Raw genomic sequence first — 16,357 nt, 5'->3', positions numbered from 1 at the left:
TTGTTTTTTTATTTTTAATAAAGGAATTTTTCAAAAGTGTGTTTGTCTTATTTAACCATTTTTACACTTTCTTTGTGAAATGGTAGGGGTACTTTTGTACCCCCTTACCATTTCAAACAGGGGGGGGCCGGGATCTGGGGGTCCCCTTGTTAAAGGGGGCTTCCAGATTCTGATAAGCCCCCCGCCCGCAGACCCTCACAACCACCGGCCAGGGTTGTGAGGATGAGGCCCTTGTCCTCATCAAAATGGGGACAAGGTGCTTTGAGGGGTCACAGACCCCCAAAGCATCCTCCCAATGTTGAGGGTATGTGGCCTGGTACGGAGGGAGGGGGGGCCGCTCTCTTGTCCCCCCCTCTTTTTCTGCGGCCTGCCAGGTTGCGTGCTCGGATAAAGGGTCTGGTATGGATTTTTAGGGGGACCCCCACGTCAATTTTTTTTTAAAAATTTGATGCGGGGTTCCCCTTAATATCCATATCAGACCTGAAGGGTCTGGTATGGATATTTAGGGGGACCCCCACATCAATTTTTTTTTTTAATTTGACACGGGGTTCCCCTTAATATCCATGTCAGACCTGAAGGGCCTGGTAATTGAATTTAGGGGAACCCCCACGCTTTTTTTTTTTTTTTTATCAATGAATGAATGAATTGTCGGCTAATGCAGAGAACACTCATTGAGTGTTCTCTGTATTACGGGGAGCCGACAATTTAGCCGCAAGTGATTTTAAAAGACTTTTTTTCCTGCACTTTGTGCAGGGACAGTTCTAAGCACCAGAAACATGCGCCCCTTCACAGGCATACTATAGATACCCCCCAGCTACGAAATTTAAAGGAATATTACACTTTTATTGTTTCACTTTAATCATTATTAAAATCACTTCTCCTGAAAAAACGGCAGTTTTTAAAACTTTTTTTTTGCATTGATCCATGTCCCCTGGGGCAGGACCCAGGTCCCCAAACACTTTTTAGGACAGTAACTTGCATATTACCCTTTAAAATGAGCACTTTAGATTTCTCCCATAGACTTGTATAGGGTGTTCCGGCTTTTCGAATTTGCTGCGAACAGCCCAAATTGTTCACTGTTCGCTGAACAGGCGAACAGGCAATGTTCGAGTAGAACATGAGTTCGACTCGAACTCGAAGCTCATCCCTACTGATGGCACATTCCCACTCTCCAGGCATCAATCTTCTCCATAGTCCTGTTTAAGGTGGAAGTCTCTTGCATGCTACAAGATGCTCCTTGTATCTGCACAGCTGTTTCTGCAAGAGACCCGACTTCTGATGCTTCCAAAAAGGTAGGAAAACTCCAAACATCAAGGGTCCAATGAGAAGGACAAAAAAGGAATGCGGCCTCTGGTTTAGCCTCAAAATTTATGGGGGTCCCATGAGGTAGGAGCAAGGGAGGAACTACCCAAAGGTATGCTGCCATGGAATCTGTTCAGAATGATAAATTCACCAAGACTTTCCAACTGAAGATTGGAGGAGCATACAGCACTTGCACGAGGGGGGTGTTTAGTATTAAGCCTTACCCAGAAAAAAATTGAGCTAGGAAGCTGTACATTGCAGGGTGTACTCTCCAATTTGTCTATATTCAATGGTGCAAAAATCAACTACTTATGATTTTAACTTATCTTTTTTTTCAGGTCCAAATTGAACATGGCAGCACCTCCAGAAAAAATAAATGTGGAAGAGCATAAGACAATAATCAGGTTCTTGTTTCTCCAAATGAAAGGAGTGAAGCAGATCAATGATGAAATTTCACAAACTTTGGGTGACAGTGGCCCTTCATATGCAACAGTTAAACGTTGGGTTTCCAATTTTAAAACTGGCCATTTCGGTGTTGAAAGTGAGAAACCCAGTGGAAGGCCTGTTTCTGTCTCTGTGTATGCAAATGTGAAAGCCATCCATGACATGATCATGGAGGACTGCCGAATATCAGCCAAAAGTATTGCTACATATGTGAGAATATCACATGAGGGAATTGGTGCCATTATCCACAACCACAACAACTTGAAAATGAGAAAGCTTGCAGTAAAGTGGATCCCAAAACTTTTGACAACCAAACAAAAGATGACAAAGCCTTGTCACACACTGCAGGTGAAACCATGGTAAAACTGACCTCCTTAGGCCAACCTGGCTCCTTCTGACTATCATCTGTTCCCCAATTTAAAAAAAAAAAACACCTAAAGGGACAACGATTTGGGAGTGTTCTGGAGGAAACTAATGCTGCAAATGAGTGGTTACACCAGCAGTCGGAAGAATTTTATTTTCAGGTACTTAAGAAGCTGCAGGACAGATGTCACAAGTGCATCGAATTCCTGGGGGAATATGTAGAACAGTGTGGCAGTTACAGCTTCCTAGCTCAATTTTTTTCTGGGTAAGGCTCAGTACATATCAGAACCCCCTCATATAAGAGTTTTAATAATTTCCTGGTCAGTACCATATAAATATTGCAGTAACTGGTTATTTATAACGGTTTCTTCACATTTGTAAAAACTGACATTATTTTAGTGCCACAAATATATTTTCTTCACCTCCCATTTGCATAGTATGAGTCATGCCTCTCACTCAAAATCATGCCAGGCCTCATCAGCTTTCTAAGTTATGCAAGTATTACCAGATGGTCCTTAATGCATGCTTCTACTCAGAGAGTTCTATTCCAAAAATAATTTAAACTTTTAGGAGGCATAGTGAGCCTTTTGAAATTTCATTTTTTACCACAACCTTTTAGTAAATGCAGAAAGAAAATGAAAATGTATTTTTTACACAAAGATATTTCCCCCACACAGCATAGGTATACTAAGAATTACACCCCAAAACACATTCTGCTACTCTTCTTAAGTATGGGAATACCACAGGTGTTCACTTTTTCAATATATGGACTGAGTATGTACCTGACACTGCTTCATGTGTATTACACAAATCAAACAAAATTGTATCTGTATAGTACTGTAATACTCACCTCTGTACAAGTGGTAATATGGCTTAGTCTAGCTACGCCTATAGCAGTCCCCATCCCTATAAGCCAAGCAGGCAGTGTTGCCAATTGTCAGTAATTTTACTGACAGACAGTAAAAAACAGACACTTTTCTCCTGCCAATAAATGCAGGTGACAGGAAAATGTTTCCAGTAATAAATAGGGCTGTGATGCTTGGCTGTGCGGTTCTGGTCCGGAGCCACGCAAGACCATCCAAGTACCTGCTACAGTGTGTTTGGGTGGTGGGGGCAGGCCTGGTGGAGGTGGTGCTTGAGTGTGTCTTGTATAGGTCTTTGGCATGGGAGCAAGGCAAGCCGGGAGCGGGACTGTCAGTGCTGTTTAGACTGGAGTGGACTGAATAGCCCAACCTGGTGTGGAGAGAGACTGTCGCTATGACTCAGGAGGGGATGTGTTGTGTCCTTCAGCTTTTTACCCCCCCACCCCAGGAGTACAAGGGCATATCACACTGATAGTAAGTAGCATCCCTTGTGCTCATATTATTTTAGTAAAAACTTAGGCTTCGGATATGTGCTGAGGGGTCACTTTAGGCTTTAACCATTGTTCAGGTGGCAACAACTCCTGGTCAATTACTTATTTTGGTCCATTCTAAAATATTGAAATGGCCTGCCCCATAGTATACCTTAGTAAAACTAAACTAAATGCCAGGCTGCTACATCCTACACACTTTTACCACAGAGGAACCCTTAAAATATTGTTTTTAGGTCTCAGGAAATCTATAGCTTATAGTACATTGGCATGCCTAGTAAGTTGCAGACATAATAATTGACATAACAATGAAGAATATGGCCTCTGAAGCAGATCATTTGATCTCCCAAAAAACCCTGTTTGGAATTTCATTCTTTTTTTTTCAGTAATAGTAATGAAGTTAATGAATAATATTATTTAACAAATACATATTAAATATTAAATAAATAAATGCAGACAGTAAAAATTGTAGTGTCCTGTTACATTGGTGGTCTGAAGAGAAATACTAACTTATTAGTGGTTGGTATAATTATTTCTTAAATTGATGGTCAGTAGAAAAAGGCCCTCTTACATTGATGGTCATTGGAAACTGACCTCCTTAGATTGATGGTCAGGGTGCAGTGCCCCCTTACATTGGTGATAAATGTAAAGAATGTGGTATTATATTAAAGTCAAAGCAACCGTACAAGAAAAAAAGGTTGGTTTAAAATTATTTTGTTTCAAATAAAATGTGTTCCTATTTAACCACTTATTAACCATTAGGTAACTTCAAACAGCCCATATACAGTTGTGCTCATAAGTTTACATACCCTGGCAGAATTTATGATTTCTTTTTCATTTATTCATTCATTTTTAAGAGAATATGAATGATAATACGAAAGCATTTCTTTCACTCATGGTTAGTGTTTGGCTGAAGCCATTTATTATCAATTAACTGTGTTTAATCTTTTTTAAATTATAATGGCAACAAAAACTACCCAAATGACCCTGATCAAAAGTTTACATAACCATCCTCACATCTGATCTGTTTGCTTGTAATCAGTGTGTGTGTATAAAAGGTCAATGAGTTTCTGAACTCCTAACAGACCCTTGTATCTTTCCTCCAGTGCTGCACTGACGTTTCTGGATTCGGAGTCATGGGGAAAGCAAAAGAATTGTCAAAGGATCTGCGGGAAAAGGTAGTTGAACTGTATAAAACAGGAAAGGGATATAAAAAGATATCCAAGGAATTCAGAATGCCAATCAGTAGTGTTTAAACTCTAATCAAGCAGTGGAAAATTACGGATTCTGTTGAAACTAAACCACGGTCAGGTAGACCAACTAAGGTTTCAGCCACAACTGCCAGGAAAATTGTCTGGGATGCAAAGAAAAGCCATAAATACCTTCAGATGAAATACATGATTCTCTGAACACAGGTGGTGTTGCTGTTTCAAGATGCACAATAAGGAGGCACTTGAAGAAAGATGGGCTGCATGCTCGCGTCACCAGTAGAAAGCCATTACTATGCAAATGCCACAAAGTATCCTGCTTACAATATGCCAAACAGCACACAGACAAGCCTCAAACCTTCTGGCACAAAGTCATTTGGAGTGATGAAACCAAAATTTTACTTGCTACATTTGGATAGGAGTCAACAAGGCCTATGATGAAAGGTACACCATTCCTACTGTGAAACAAGGAGGTGGATCACTGATGTTTTGGGGATGTGTGAGCTACAAAGGCACGGGAAATTTGGTCAAAATTGATGGCAAAATGAATGCAGTATATTATCAAAAAATACTGGAGGAACATCAGCCAGGAAGCTGAGCATGGGACGTACTTGGACATTCCAACATGACAATGATCCAAAACACAAGGTCAAGTAGACCGGTCATTGGCTACAGCAGAATAAAGTGAAGGTTCTGGAGTGGCCATCTCAGTCTCCTGACCTCAATATCATAGAGTCACTCTGGGGAGATCTCAAACGTGCAGTTCATGAAACACAGCCCAAGAATTTACAGGAACAGGAGGCTTTTTGCCAAGAGGATTGAGCAGCTTTATCATCTGAGTAGATAAAGAGCCTCATCCACAAATTCCACAAAAGACTTCAAGCTGTCATTTATGTTAAAGGGGGCAATACATGGTATTAAGAACTGGGGTATGTAAACTTTTGATCAGGGTCATTTGGGTCGTTTCTTTTGCCATTATGATTTAAAAAGAGTAAACACAGTTGATTGATAATAAATGACTTCAGCCAAACACTAACCATTAGTGAAAGAAAAGTTTTTGTGTTATCATTCATATTCTCTGAAAAATGGCCAAGAAATCGTAAATTCTGCCAGGGTGTGTAAATTTATGAGCACAACTGTAACTTCCCCTTCTACACTTAGCTAATATTTTTTCATCTGATTTTATTCTTATTTCTATTTATTTACCATACATTTTTGTTAAAATCTTAGTTGTTTTGTTTATTATTTTTTGTTACAATAATATAATGCATAGCAAAAAAACATTATTTAATTTCCAAATAACTTTTCAATGCTTTGTACCAAAATGTTACTTTCAGTGTCCATATACATTGGACAAATTATAAGCTAAAATGTATGCTTTTTATCAGCAGTAACATGATTTTTTTTTTAAATGAACATGTTGTGCTTAATAAAATGTCATGTATTTTGTCTATACAAAATAAAATTATTTTGGCAAGAGGAAATTTCTTGACAAGTTTACAAATAAAATGTATACATTCAGAAATCAAAAACATAAAAATAAAATACCTTTCTTTTTTTGAAGACTCCTTTGGTACCAGGAACAGCTTCACACACTCTGCTAAATGCTTCCCTGCAAGACAAATATATAAAAATAAGGATAATTTCTGTAAGTGAATCTTATTCAATGCACTTAAATTAAATCTGAGAGGAGTATGGAGGCTGCCATTACTCACCTCTTCTAGCGAGTGCTAGTTTCCTGGCTACCATACTGGCCTCCACAGCTCAATGCTCCAGTGTGTGACTGACGGAGCACAGAGAACTGAAGTGTTTGGTCACTCCGTTCTCAGTCTTAAAGCCAGTGGGGGACAGATGCAGCATTGCACCTAGGTAAGTATGATTTAAAAAAAAAAACCCTAACTTCTCTTTTAAGATGCCAGTAGCAGCCGTAATTGTATCATCTTAGCTACTAATTAATGCAGAATGTTTGGAGTATATACTGTAGCTGGCCAAACATGGGTCAATTATTCCCCCATCCACACATTCAAGGTGGATGTGGTAACTCTCTCCACTGTGTCATTGTATTCTGACAGCTGGGAGACTCCCCCACCATCAGAATACACAAATCAGCACCACAGTCTATTGGCGAGAATATACTGGCAGGGCAGTTGAACAGAGATTGATCAGTAGATTGACTTCTGTTTAACCACAGTGGCCAGGCATGGATCAAAATTTGTCCGGTCCCTGCTGAATTAGCTGAATTTTGAACCCATTATGGCTTGCTTTATTTATTACTCTTTATTGACTAACTTAAGTTATTAAAGATGCAAGTTTTTAGGATGCGTTAGGTTACCTTCTCAGGCATTATACAGATTTTATAAAGAAGCTTGCATCTTTAACAACTTGTTAGCCAATAAAGGGTGTTGTCTAATCTCCAAACATTCTGCTTTAACCACTTAACAACCGGCCCATAGCCGAATGACGGCTACAGGGCGGTTGTTTAACTCTGGGAGGACGTCATATGGGGCGTTTGTGTGAAAAAAAGGACAAACATTTCATATAGGTCCAGTGTTGCATGACTGAGTAATTGTCATTCAAAATGTGAGAGCACCGAAAGCTGAAAATTGGTCTGGTTATTAAGGGTGTTTAAGTGCCCAGTGGTCAAGTGGTTAAGAACAAGAAACAAGACATGAAATTACAACTTTTCTCAGAATTTTATTTGCAGCAAGTGTATTCCAGGTCTCAGAAATTCTGCACCTGGAGACTGCCAGGTAACAATTATTCCCAGATTGAGGCCACTAATGGCAACCCCAGCATTTCTCCTTTAACAGTTGGACTTTGCCAAGGTATATTTAGGCTCACAGTCTCCTTAAAAGCATATCTAAATTCAAAATTTAGATTAATATACTCCTATTAATCTGATCAATCTTGAAGTTTCTAAACTTACTTTGTATCCCCTATAAAATTCTAAGTAAACAGAGGAGAAGCTGCAAAGCATTCAGGAAATCCAGTAAGTTGTGAAAAAAGATGGCCAGCGGACAGGCAGAACTCACATCATGAAAGGAGATTTCTAGATTGTCAAAAATAACTATTGCTTGTATTACAATTATATTGCTGAGTATGTGGTGACTACAGAACTCCTTTAACTGAAAGTTTAAGTGTTTTCCTGGCTTTCCAGATTTCTAAGGGTTGGCTTGCAGTAGCAACGAGCTCACAAGCCAAGATTTTTTAAATACAAATATCTTCGTGGGCTTACTATTAGGGATGGGCCGAACACCCCCCATTTCGGTTTGCACCAGAACATACTGAACAGGCAAAAAATTTGCCAGAACACACGAACACCGTTAAAGTCTATAGGACACAAACATGAATAATCAAAAGTGCTCATTTTAAAGGCTTATATGCTTATAATTATAAGTTATTGTCATAAAAAGTGTTTGGGGACCCGCGTCCTGCCCCAGGAGACATGTATCAATGCAAAAAAAAGTTTTCGGGAGCAGTGATTTTAATAATGCTTAAATTGAAACAATAAAAGTGAAATATTCCTTTAAATTTCGTACCTGGGAGGTGTCTATAGTATGCCTGTAAAGTGGCACATTTTTCCCGTGTTTAGAACAGTCCCTGCACAAAATGACATTTCTAAAGGAAAAAAAGTAATTTAAAAGTACTCACAGCTATAATGAATTGTCGGTCCTGGCAATACAAATAAAAGTCAGTGAAAAAAATGGAATGGGATCCTCCCTTACCAGGCCCTTTGGCCCGGTAGAGATAGAAGGTAAATGGACTTTGTGGTTTTATTATTATTTTATTACTTTTTTTCCTTTAGAAATGTCATTTTGTGCAGGGATTGTTCTAAACACAGGAAAAATGTGCCACTTTACAAGCATAATATAGACACCCCCAGGTAAAAAATGTAAAGGAATATAAAATCAATGCTCCCAAAAAAACTGACATTTTTAAAACTTTTTTTACATCGATGCATGTCCCCTGGGGCAGGACCCGGCCCCAAATACTTTTTATGACAATAACTTGCATATAAGCTTTTAAAATGAACACTTTTTTTCGTGTTAATATCCCATATACTTTAACTGTGTTCCGGCGGCTTTAGAATTTGCCCCGAACACCGCATATTATTTGGTGTTCTGCAGAACAAGTCGGGCCCGAACTTATGCTCAGGCCGAATCGTTCACTCATCCCTATTTACTATTACAGTGAGTCTGTGGCATATGCCTCTTTTTCCACATTATTGAAACAGACTTTTGCATAATAATTTAGTTCTGTGGGAACCAATTTGCGTTTATTTACAAAGAACTGTTGTCATCCATCACATTTTTTTCAAATGCAAATTATGCTAACAACTGCATCAGATTAAAAGAGAAGTATGGAATACAAAAAATAAACATTCATACTCAACTATGTAGATAACACAGCATTGATCCGATTCTGCTGCTATCCCCGCCGGCTCCACATAAAGAACTGAGCGATCAAAGACAGCCAATCAATCAATTCTCGGGTCTGCTGTGAGCACAGAGCTCTGCCCCTCCACCGCTCACTGGAGCGCTGGGCTTTGCAGTGGGCGGGGGCAGTTGGTGCAGGCTTTCACCTCCTCCCAGTCTCTGCCGCTGTCATTTCTCCTTTTGGGACTTCACTGTTCACTTTATTAGTTCATTGCGCCAGGCTGCCCTCCTCGTCCACACCCTTGTCCCTGGCAGGAGTGCTGGGATGGGGAAATGAGCTAAGCAGGCCAGGCATAATGTCCATGGGGGGGCAAGACTGAGGGGCACAACTAAATTCTGGGGGGGTGCAGCAGCCCACCCCAGCACTTACTCGAATCCAGTCATAGTGTGTAAACAAATTAAAAAAAATGGTCTGGCAGCAAAAGGTAAGAAAATAACACGTGACAATAAGTTTTTTTTCCAGCTGTATTTACTGCAGCAGCAGTTTCTGGAGTGGTTATCAGAAAGGCATAGTGGGGCGATACTTATTTGTGACATATTTTACTGTAATAGTTTTTTGTCTATACTGTATGCACTTTATTAAAAGGGCAGAGTAGAGCAAATTGTAATTGTTTCCTTTAAAAAAAAGGATCAAGGAACATTTTGCTCCCTGTTATCAACAGTGGATACATTCAATAACTTAAATAATAGATTAAATATAGCAGGATTTTATGTGAACACAGGTTTTCACTATCTGCGAAATAAATTTCCCTACTGGGGACAGGACGGCTATGAACATCTGAAAAAGTTCCGAAACCCTAACAATTATGAAAAATAAAAGAAAATTTGGACATTAGAAATATTTTAACTTAGTTACTGTAAGATTCTAAAGGGAAATTATAATGCTTTCTGTTTTTTATATACTTGTTTTACAAGGAGATGTTCAGTAGATAGCAAAAGATTCCCGGAGCAATGGGTTAGCTAAGGAGAGGGCAAAGTACAAGTTGTTTCCCGTCATGAATGTGGTTTCTCAATAAAGCCTTAGACATAGCCATTTAACCACTTGCTTACAGGGCACTTAAACACCTTCCTGCCCAGACCAATTTTCAGCTTTCGGTGCTCTCACACTTTGAATGACAATTACTCAGTCATGCAACACTGTACCCAAATGAATTTTTTGTCCTTTTTTTCCCACAAATAGAGCTTTCTTTTGGTGGTATTTGATCACCTCTGGGGTTTTTATTTTTTGCGCTATAAATGAAAAAAGACCGAAAATTTTGAAAAAAAACGCATATTTCTTTGTTTCTGTGACAGAATTATGCAAATTATTAATTTTTCTTCATAAATTTTGGTCACAATTTATACTGCTACATGTCTTTGGTAAAAATAACCCAAATTAGTGGATATTATTTGGTCTTTGTGAAAGTTAGAGAGTCTACAAGCTGTGGTGCGAATCGCACAAAATTGATCACATCTGATGTACTGGTGACCTATCTCGCTTCTTGTGACCCGAACAAGTCAGGAAAGTATAAATACCCCCCAAATGACCCCTTTTTGGAAAGTAGACATTCCAAGGTATTTAGTAAGAGGTATAGTGAGCTTTTTGATGTTGTCATTTTTTTCCCACAATTCTTTGCAAAATTAAGATTTTTCATTTTTTTTTTTTTTTCTCCACAAAATTGTCATTGTAATAGGTTATTTCTCTCACATGGCATGTGTATACCACAAATGACACCCCCCAAAAAATTCTGCTACTCCTCCTGAGTATTACAATACCATATGTGTGGGACTTTTTCACAGCCTGGCCACATAGAGAGGCCCAACATGCAGGTAGCGCCATCATGTGTTCTAGGAACATAAGTTACACATCTAACTTGTTGACTATTTATTACACTTTTGAAGCACCAGGACAATGACACGTGACACTGATGACAGATGGCACTGATACGTGGCAATGATGACAGGTGGCACTGATGACAGATGGCACTAATATGTGGCACTGATGACAGATGGCACTAATATGTGGCACTGATGACGCGTGGCACTTATACGTGGCACTGATGACACGTGGCACTAATACGTGGCACTGATGACACGTGGCACTGAAACGTGGCACCGATGACAGATGGCACTAATACGTGGCACTAATATGTGCCACCGATGACAGATGGCACTAATACATGCCACCGATGACGCGTGACACTGATGACAGATGGCACTGATAAGTGGCATTGATGACACGTGACACTGACAACAGATGGCACGTGACACTGACAGGTGGCACTGATGACAAATGGCACTGATACGTGGCACTGATGACAGATGGCACTATGTGGCACTGATGACACGTGGCACTGACGGCAGGTGGCACTGACGGCAGGTGGCACTGACGGCAGGTGGCACTGGGGGCAGGTGGCACTGGGGGCAGGTGGCACTGACGGCAGGTGGCACTGGGGTGGATGGCACTGGGGGCAGGTAGCACTGGGGTGGATGGCACTGGGGGCAGGTAGCACTGGGGTGGATGGCACTGGGGTGGATGGCACTGGGGGCAGGTAGCACTGGGGTGGATGGCACTAGGGGCAGGTAGCACTGGGGTGGATGGCACTGGGGGCAGGTAGCACTGGGGTGGATGGCACTGGGGGCAGGTAGCACTGGGGTGGATGGCACTGGGGCAGATAGCACTGCTGGGGGCGGATGGCACTGCTGGGGGCGGATGGCACTGCTGGGGGCGGATGGCACTTTTTATTTCATTTTTTTTTTTTTTTTTTTTTCCGGAATCAGAACGGCTGCCGCTGCAGCCGTTCATCTCTCCCCTCTCGCACTGTCTGTGCGAGGAAGGAGAGCGGCGCTGCGAGATGATCTCATATGTTTACATATGAGATCATCTCCCATTGGACACGCCGATCACGCTGTAAACGGCCGCTGTGATTGGCCGTTTACAGCGATCTGTGTTTGCCTGTCCCCGGGGGACACGGCGAACACAGAACTTCCGCGATGCGCGCCCGCGGCGGCGCGCATTGCGGAAGTAAACATCAGGCCGTCCAGGGACGACCGCCCAAACGAACGCGCCTGCTCTACGGCCGTAATTCGGCTATAGGGCGGGCGCGAGGAGGTTAATGAGGGATGAGCCAATTGCTGGCTGAATTGAAAATACTAAATATTAATTTGAGATCTGTCATATCTACTTTTAATGCAAATTTGCAGTTGAGTCCTGACCATAATACCCCATGCCGTTTTTTTCAATGAGTTTTATCTATATGACCCGACAATTCATTATAGTTGTGATCCGTTTTAAATTACTTTTTTTCCTTTAGAAATGTAATTTTGCTGTGGTGCTGTTCTAAACACTTTGAAAAACACTCCCCTAGCATTTCTGGCTGTGGCCATCTTGAGTAAAGGCAGGTGATTCATATAGTTTTTACTTTCTGAAACCCATCTGTTCTTAGCTGAGGCATACAGGGTGTGCTTAGCTGAGAAACCCCTCCTCCCCTCCTGAAGACTCCTGGAATGTATGACATAATTTGCTTTAGCCTCAAGACCAGGAGGCAACTGAAGAAATGTAAAAAACATGTAAAACAAGTAAATATGATGTAGCAGGGAGCTCGCTATCTTACCTGCAGTATCAGAAGACACTCTACAAAATTTTCCCTCTAGTGCCAGCTAAGACTCTGTTCAGCAGAGTGATTACCACCAGGGAGCAAAGCATAAATGAAATTGCAGTTCCAGGACTCAAGTTTCACATTTAGATTGAACTGTAAGGAAATACAAGAGCCAGCATACTCTGGAGAAGAGGAACTAAAGACTCCATCTTGCTTTGCTGAGGGATTTTCAGACAACACAAGGCGAGGGAAGAGATTAGACCTAGGCAAGATAGTCTGCCTCCCAGGTCAGTCCACCGCATGATCTCAGGCTTCCACAGCCAGTCGGGATATCCAGCCTGAGAGAGGGGGATCCCAGGTGCATATCCAGATGCACCTGCACTGACGGTGTGAAGTGTCCCAGTGTGAGATGACCAGTAGGGTCCCTAGAATAGCCTGCCTGTACCAAGATGTTAATTTTGGCCCTTGGCCGCAGGATTGGGTGAGAGGGCTTTCACCCATTTGCAGGAAACAAGGACACTGCACACAGAGTTAAATGGACACTGTATACAGACATCATTGCTGTTAGCCATCTTGCTATCATTTGTGGTGCCACAGGGCTAAAGGATAAGGCCATCCATTCACAGAGACACTGTATACATCATTGTTCTTCCACCTTGCTGAGGAAGAGCCTGCATTCTTTACTTGATAATCCGGGCCAGTTGTGTTGCTTGGCCCTGCTTTTCAGGAGTTTAATTGGACCAATGAGAATAGCTAGCTGAAGATACAAAGCCTCATCTTTCTCCAAAGGACTGAAGCTACTAGAGCCATATGGACCCACACAAATATACTCAGGGCTCAGGATATGCAGTGGGTGTGCGGGACAGTTTATCTGGGAAGTTAAGCTATTAATAGTGAATTGAATACAGTGTTTGTCGTTGGGCCTGTGGTGTCAGGAGACAGAAGAGAGAGGTCTGACATAAAGAGGGTCAGTCTTCTGCTCTCCTACTGCCTGGACTCATAGAGTCTAATTTGAGTAGAGGTAACCAATCCAATATAAACTGTCATATTGTGATTTATTTGCCATTTAAGCGTGCTTAAGGGACATTCTTAGGTTTGGAATCCCCTGAAAGCAGCCTGAATATAGTATTGAGCTATATTGCTCTTAATCTCAGTTATTGCTCTCCTGTTGATTACGTGTATATATACTGTTACTGTCTGTTATTTTTCCACAAAAATAGTGCAGTAAAAACAATTTTTGTGTTATATCATAAAGTGTGCGTTTCTCATTGTCTATTGCACTTACATTGTGTGAGACTGTTACTGGGGTTGAGAAGCAGAGTAACGGACTGAAAAAACTTAAGCGGCTACTCTGGAGGTAACGCTACAATGATATACCTTCCTATCTGTTTACTAATACTAGCAGCATGTAAGGAATTCAAATAGTCAATGGTGATTGAGAGAGTGAAGTACATTGGTCCACCATACAGTATAAGCAGTGGTGTAGTTTGGTTTTGTGCTGCCCTAGGCAAGACTAAAATCAGGCACCCCCATCTAAATTTGCCACACCCCTTCCTGTTGAAGATCCACTCTTCCATCTGTAAACATGGCTGCAGACATGATCAGAGACTGCAGACATGATCAGAGGTCGGGGACCTGGTCAGAGCCTGGGGATATTATCAGAGACTGGGGACATGATCAGAGACTGTGGACATGATCACAGGCTGAGGACATGATCAGTGGCTGAGGACATGATCAGAGGCTGTGGACATGATCAGAGGCTGTGGACATGATCAGGGGCTGGGGACATGGCCAGGGGCTGGGGACATGGCCAGGGGCTGGGGACATGGCCAGAGGCTGTGAACATTATTATTATACAGGATTTATATAGTGCCAATAGTTTGCGCAGCGCTTTACAACATGAGAGCAGACAGTACACTTACAAATCAATACAGGAGGGATCAGAGGGCTCTGCTCATTAGAGCTTACAATCTAGAAGGGAGGGTCAACTGGAAACAAAAGGTAATAACTGTGGGGGGTGAGCTAATGGAGAAAATGAAAAAACAGTTGTTAGCTGTGGGTAAGGTAGGCTTCTCTGAAGAGAAGGGTTTTCAGGGATCGTCTAAAAGCTAATAGAGTAGAAGATAAGCGGACAGATTAGGGTAGGGCATTCCATAGGATTGGAGAGGCTTTCAAAAAGTCCGGGAGGCGAGCATGGGAGAAGGTGACGAGGGATCTAGAAAGCAGGAGGTCTTGAGAGGAACGAAGAGAACGAGTAGGTCGGTATTTACAAAATTGGTCAGAGGCTGCGGACATGGTCAGAGGCTGCGGACATGGTCAAAGGCTGCGGACATGGTCAGAGGCTACGGACATGGCCAGAGGCTGCAGACATAATACATTTGCACAGCCGAGCCCAGCCGAGGTGAGCTGAGATCGCCCCCCTGCCTGAGTACAGCCGAGGCCAGCTGAGGTGAGCCGATACACTTCCAGGAACAAGCACAATGGTGCCACCGCATGCGCTCCAAACCGCGTTGTGAAGAGGCTAGGAACGGAAGCGTTGCAACTACGCAAGACGGAACCATATGCTAAGCAGGGAGTGGAATAAGTGGCAATGCAGACTCTGGAGAGGGATATAATGCCACCACAAAGAACGCAGCCATGTGCAGGGCAAGCCTCATTTCTAAAAATCAGGAATACCACTTGCGCAAGAGGCCAAATATGACGCCAATCACCTCTCTCCAAAAAATAAATGAGAAGTACCTATAAATAAAAAATAAATAGAGAGTCACGTGACTGAAACTGATTTTTATCTCCAACTATTCTGAACACAGACCATCATTCAACCTTTGGGCCAGATCTATAGACGACATTCTCCTCCTATGGGATGGCCCCCAGAATCTCTGCAACTATTTTTTTCCTCTTCAAATGAGAATGATCATGGTATTTCTCTGTCCTAAGAATCAAGCTCTAGTAAAATTCATTTTCTGGATCTGGAGTTTGAGATTAGTTCACATCAATTTAAATTCCAGACGTATTTTAAACCTACAGACCGCAACAGTTTTATTCCCACAGATAGTTTCCACCATAGATCCTGGCTCCGTTCAGTTCCTCGCAGCCAATTTTTGAGACTGCGTAGGAACTGTTCTTATATAGATACCTTTGTAGTATAGGCCTCAATTCTTAAACAGAGATTCATAGAGAAGGGGTATAATCCAGCTGCTGTCGACTTGGAACTAAAAAATATTGTACAAGTTGAGAGGAGTTCTTTACTAACAATCAAACCTCGACATGAACTTGAAGATCCTTTTAAATGGTTGTCACTACATTCTCGATTCAGCATAGAGAGATTAAGGCCATTATTAATCGCCATTGGAACATTCTTAAGGAATGATCGTGTTTTGGGCTCTATATTACCAGAACAGGGTAGGGCTACCTTTAGGGGATCCCCCTCTTTACAAGGTAAAATTGCCCCAAATATTATCAACCCCCCAGTACGTCCCTCCCTCTTTCAGAATTTGGTTGGTTATTATCCCTGTAAGAGGTGCATAGTTTGTCAACTTAACATACACAGGAGATGTAAAACCACAGAATTTAAATCAAACGTTACTAACCGAGTCTATCTGATCAATCCTTTCTGTACATGTGCTACTAAATATATTGTATATATGATCACATGCCCTTGTGGCAAGCAATATG

General features: G+C 41.7%; 1 protein-coding gene across 2 annotated transcripts in view; it reads right to left on the bottom strand.

The window, feature by feature from the left end:
* The window catches only part of SHC3 (SHC adaptor protein 3), a 162,787-nt gene that overhangs the window by 60,438 nt on the left and 85,992 nt on the right, over positions 1-16,357 (bottom strand). For both annotated transcript variants that reach the window (XM_077469998.1, XM_077470008.1), the window contains exon 4: positions 6,217-6,280. In XM_077469998.1, the coding sequence (XP_077326124.1) occupies positions 6,217-6,280 (64 nt within the window). The remainder of the gene's footprint in view (positions 1-6,216; positions 6,281-16,357) is intronic.

Source organism: Lithobates pipiens, unplaced genomic scaffold (assembly GCF_037356315.1).
Source record: "Lithobates pipiens isolate NorthernLeopardFrog02 unplaced genomic scaffold, aLitPip1_a1.2 Scaffold_11, whole genome shotgun sequence".
Classification (NCBI taxonomy): Eukaryota; Metazoa; Chordata; class Amphibia; order Anura; family Ranidae; genus Lithobates; species Lithobates pipiens.
The sequence above is the reverse complement of the archived record's forward strand: the minus strand, read 5'-3'. Positions and strand labels throughout refer to the sequence as shown.